Source organism: Hypomesus nipponensis, chromosome 13, assembly GCF_054491055.1.
Source record: "Hypomesus nipponensis isolate SF chromosome 13, ASM5449105v1, whole genome shotgun sequence".
Classification (NCBI taxonomy): Eukaryota; Metazoa; Chordata; class Actinopteri; order Osmeriformes; family Osmeridae; genus Hypomesus; species Hypomesus nipponensis.
Genome location: NC_140373.1, coordinates 45,266 through 50,214, shown reverse-complemented (window position 1 = coordinate 50,214; position 4,949 = coordinate 45,266). Strand labels below are relative to the sequence as shown.

General features: G+C 41.6%; 1 protein-coding gene across 1 annotated transcript; it reads right to left on the bottom strand.

Annotated features, from left to right (window-relative positions):
- Window positions 1-499: 499 nt before the first annotated feature.
- On the bottom strand, window positions 500-3,168 carry LOC146259277 (uncharacterized). Its single transcript, XM_084670583.1, has 4 exons — window positions 2,908-3,168; window positions 2,249-2,613; window positions 1,362-2,046; window positions 500-1,224 (listed from the first exon to the last, which is right to left on the bottom strand). Exons 1-4 carry the CDS (start codon window positions 3,098-3,100, stop codon window positions 1,001-1,003), a joined length of 1,467 nt encoding a protein of 488 aa, XP_084526709.1. The 5' UTR covers window positions 3,101-3,168; the 3' UTR covers window positions 500-1,000.
- Window positions 3,169-4,949: the final 1,781 nt, after the last annotated feature.

The window sequence follows — 4,949 nt, the reverse complement described above, 5'->3', positions numbered from 1 at the left end:
TTAGAATGAAATCAAAGTTCTTTACAAAAACGAAGTATCATGATTGTCTGTTGTATGTGTCAGTTTGATGACTGGACAGGCAATGATTGGGACAAGCTGCAATGCACTGTGGATTGGCATAGAGCAGGTGCTTTACATTGTAATGATTCTAGATCAGTTATTCCGAGAAAGAGTTTAGATTAAAACAGTGGAATTAATTTGTAACTGATCCCTGGTAAGATATGTTGCATCTGTAGTCCCAGTGGAATGTTCTTTTAACGATAGTGTTAGCAGAAAATAGACATTGGTGGCAACCAAAATCCAGGCTTGACTGCAAAGAAAAGAAAAGAAAAAGAAGAGAAAAATGCGGCTGCAGTAATTACTATCCTTCTGTTAAGTAGCTAAGCATCGGCATCTAACAGCTATACTCAGCCTCAGCCAATGGCAGCTAACTTTAGTCTGTGACTGAGAGAGGACATTTTCACAACTGAAATCAATAAAAAAATAACTCAAAGACAACTGTGGGTCAGAAGACTCAAACAAATGTTTAATTCAACAATTTATTCCCATCAGATGTGCAATAATGTTTAATTACTCAAATGCTAAATTAAAAAAACATTTATCTTTTGTATTTAATGTGTCCTTAAATGGCATCCTTTGCTACTGATCTATGATGGTATCATCAGTAACATCACTGTAGCTAGGAATCCCAATGGAAGCATGTGGTAAAAGCATGCTATCAAATCATTCTATCAAAATAATTTGCAGGACATCAACGTTGTCATTGCCTTTTAAATGAACAGTTTACCAGTATAATATATAAACTCTACATTCAGTTAACTCTCCTATTAACACCTATTACCTTTGGGTCACAATAACATTGGGTCCAATTTTTCATTACTCAACGACACCTGACAATAGAAGGGTTTTAGGTGAAGATGAATAATAACAATAATTTGCATCACAATTACTTCAGTATCTCCTACTTAAATGCATTCTATCACATTTCTGTCAGTCATCACTACTCTAATTTGACGTTTTTCTGTAGAGCAGTGATTCTGTTTCTCACATAATTCTTGACAATCACCCATGTCCTGTTCTGAAGAACATCTGGCTCTTCTTTAATACACTGGAGACAGTCTTTCTTACCGGGCAGTTTGTGTCTGGTGATGAACTTCATCATGTGTCTCTCAATGGCTGTTACCTCATTCACCTCCCATTTTTTCTTGAACCGTCTGGGTGAACCTATGAGATATATGAGAGGATGACTGGATGGCTGTAAAATAGCACTATGAAGCTTCCAGGTGATGTGAAAATGTACAGTGTTGTACTTTTTTTACATGAAAATGTTAAAGTTGAGTATATAATGGATAACAAAGTACCTTTATCCTCTTTTGTGGATGCAGTCAAGCATGCAGTGATAGATGGTCCAGCAGCTTCACTGATCTGTGAGAAGTTTGGTCTGGCAGAAGCCTGAGATTGTTTTCTACCTTTTTTTCTTCCCTTCCTGGATTTTCTAGGTTGACAGTTTGCATCATCATTGTCTTTTAGTTGGCAGTACCTCACATGTTTCCACAAGAACTTCTTGGAATAAAGACCTCTGCAATAAACACAGTGAATGAAATCTTTGGCTTCCATGCTCCGCCTTGGTCGTTGACAGACTATCATTTGTCCAGACCCTTTTCTGCAAACATCTGTATTATGGGCAAAGTTGCCACGTTTTCTGAGATAGTTCAAATGGAGTCTTCTTTCCTTGGAATTCTTTGGAAATTGAATTGCCTTTGCCACCTCTAGCTCGTTACAATGCACATGTTCAAGGTGTCGAGATATTTTAGAATATGGCCTACAGCAGTACAGGCAGTACTGTTTTTTACTGTATATTGGGCCACCTCTTCCCTGTGACATCGGTTGAACATGGATGGAGGTCTTCTTGTCCACTGCAGTGAGTGACCCATGTTTCTTCCTAGATTTTAGGGCACTAGGGTACGAAGGTTCAATTGTGTTAGATTGGTCCACATCACTGCATTCTAAATGGCTGGAGACATCCTCACAGGCCTTTCCTGAATACTAAATGTGAAGAAGAAAAAATAAAAAACATTTAGAGGTAGATATAGATTAGTGCCTACACAACCTACACTGGACATGACAAATAATACATGTCATAAAACTACTTTGACTTTTTACTTGGGTGCAGATATGTAAGGCCTAGGTTACTGCACAAAGGCAAATCAAAATCACTCAGTAATAAAAAATAAAAAAAATTGCTTACAGCAGAGGGGAACAGTAACTGACTGCTTGTATCTGGTATTCTGTAATCTTCCTCTAGTTCAGGTGGTTTCTGCCCCATAGTCTGACTGAAGGGGGAGGCCCAGAATGTCCCAGAAAGTTGTTCATCTTCAAAGTTGAACATTTCTGGATTGCTATGAACCAGTAAGAGTTCACTTTCTTCAGACTTGAATTGTTGTGGCAGCTGCTCCTGGCTGCACTTCTGCTCCTGTTTAACGTGCATGTGATCAGCCTGCTCCTTATTCATGCTGCTGTCCTCCTCACCAGGCTGTTCACAGTCCTCACCAGCAGAAGGCTGCTCATCAGCAGAACCCCACTCTCCAGAAACCCCAGTACACTGCTGAGCGTCTGAAAACACAACACTGCATGTTTAGTTAGTTTTATTTTCTTATAAACACAGACACGTTTGTCAACACTTAAAATATTAACTTTGAGGCTTCCAACCTGAGACCGTCGAGATTCTAGCTACTAGTTCAACGCTCTAGGCTAGGCAAACGTATCACTAAATTCAAGCAGCGTTCAGTACATGCCTCGCTTAACAACAAACTTGTCAGTGATAACAAGCTAGTGGGCCACACTTAAACATCAGTTTAATTATTTTGTGCTAATGACTTTACAAAAACTGGGCGCTGAGAAAAGTACCTGTTCTCTGTAATTTAATATCAGGTTTCAACACCGCATCCAACAGTCTCTGGAGACGCGCATTGTCCTCCTTTGTACGTTCCACTTCTTCTTGGAATTCTGTTATTGTTTTTTCCACTGCCTCAAATATTTCCAAAACTGCGGTCTCTAATCGTTCGTTAACCAAGGCTTTAAGTAACTGTGTCTTTGACATTTTGAATCGCACTCCAACACTATTGCAAATGTGTTGGCACTGTACGTTCACGAATAATAAACCTTTTCAACAAGACAGGAAAAAATGGGCTACTTCCGGGGAACGGTTTTTCAAAATAAAGGTGGCAATGTACCATGACAATGGTGTGCAACGCTATTGATCATCTTTGGTTGTGTATTTAATATTTGTTCTCCACTCCAGGGTATTTTAAAATGGCCTGCTTCCAAAATAGTGGCACAGTAAAAGGTGACCAAACTTGTAGCAGTTATTGAAGCAGACAATTTGAGAAAAGAACGCAGTTTACTGATTATGTGAGCCAGCACATTCCAAGATCTACTCGTGCAGAGGAGACCAAATATTACCAGTAGTGGCTCATCAGAGGAGGCAATGGAGGGTGAGCCTTCTTAAAAACTTCTCAGAAATGAACGTAAACAAAGCAATTACATTGACTTTTTCTGCCCAAAAGCATTTAGTAATCATGTCCCTGCCTAACCTAAAAAAATAAGTGATGAGTAGTTCTAATGAGGGGCATATCAGAATCAGAATAGTTTAATAGCCAAGTAGTTTACACAACAAGGAATTTACTTTGATGGCACGGTGCATACAGTAAACGTATAAGTGGGTGCAGTGCAAAGATTTTTTAAAAGTAAGATATTTACAACAAAATACTAACAAAAAATGTATAGTATGCAATGAAGTATAATACAAAGTAACAAGAGTGCAGTAGGCTGTGAGTCAGACCAGCTTTAATTCAATGCTCAGTGTTTATTAGTGTAGTTAGTGTCAGTTGGGGGTCCTGGGCCTTGTTGATGGAGACAGCTGCAGACAGAAAGAAGCTGTTCTTGTGGCTTGTGAGGTTTAGGTCCTGATGGACTGTAGCCTCTTGCCAAAGGGCAGTGGCTGGAACCAGTAGAGCTGTATGTTCAACAACTCCCCTGTGCCCCACTGTATGCAGCTGGTGCCTTTTTTTTTTACCCTGTCCCTCGGATAGCCTGAGCCCGCAACTACCTTTATAAAACTAATGTGGTCGGGCGTCAGAGGTTTCAAAACCGAGGGGAGACAAGAGGGGCCCTTAGAGGGGACTCTGATGAACAGACCAGGCCAAGTTTGGGGCTTTTGGGGGCTTCCTAGGCAGAGTTATGGGCCCGACAAAAGGGGAGGGCGAATTTGGTCCAAAAAATCTCCAAATCCAATCCAAAACACGTCCTTAGAGGGGACTCTGATGAAGAGGCCAGGCCAACTTTGGGGTGTCTGGGGCCTTCTTAGGCAGAGTTATGAGCCCGACAAGAGAGGAGGACGAATTTGGTCCAAAAAATCTCCAAATCCTATCCAAAACATGCACCTAGAGGGGACTCTGATGAACAGACCAGGCCAAGTTTGGGGCTTTTGGGGGCTTCCTAGGCAGAGTTATGGGCCCGACAAAAGGGCAGGGCGAATTTGGTCCAAAAAATCTCCAAATCCAATCCAAAACACGTCCTTAGAGGGGACTCTGATGAAGAGGCCAGGCCAAGTTTGGGGCCTCTGGGGCCTTCCTAGGCAGAGTTATGAGCCCGACAAGAGAGGAGGACGAATTTGGTCCAAAAAATCTCCAAATCCTATCCAAAACATGCACCTAGAGGGGACTCTGATGAACAGGCCAGGCCAAGTTTGGGGTCTCTGGGACCTTCGTAGGCAGAGTTATGAGCCCGACAAAAGGGGAGGGCGAATTTGGTCCAAAAAATCTTAAAATCCAATCCAAAACATGCTCTTAGAGGGGACTCTGATGAACAGGCCAGGCCAACTTTGGGGCCTCTGGGACCTTCCTAGGCAGAGTTATGAGCCCGACAAAAGGGGAGGGCGAATTTGGTAC

Excerpts from the sequence above, each read along its gene's own strand:
- LOC146259277 (XM_084670583.1), bottom strand. The coding sequence starts at position 3,100 with ATGTCAAAGACACAGTTACTTAAAGCCTTGGTTAACGAACGATTAGAG. Across the intron at positions 2,047-2,248 it reads AGTTACTGTTCCCCTCTGCT|TATTCAGGAAAGGCCTGTGA; the intron begins GTAAGCAATTTT and ends CTTCACATTTAG. Across the intron at positions 1,225-1,361 it reads ATCCACAAAAGAGGATAAAG|GTTCACCCAGACGGTTCAAG; the intron begins GTACTTTGTTAT and ends TATATCTCATAG.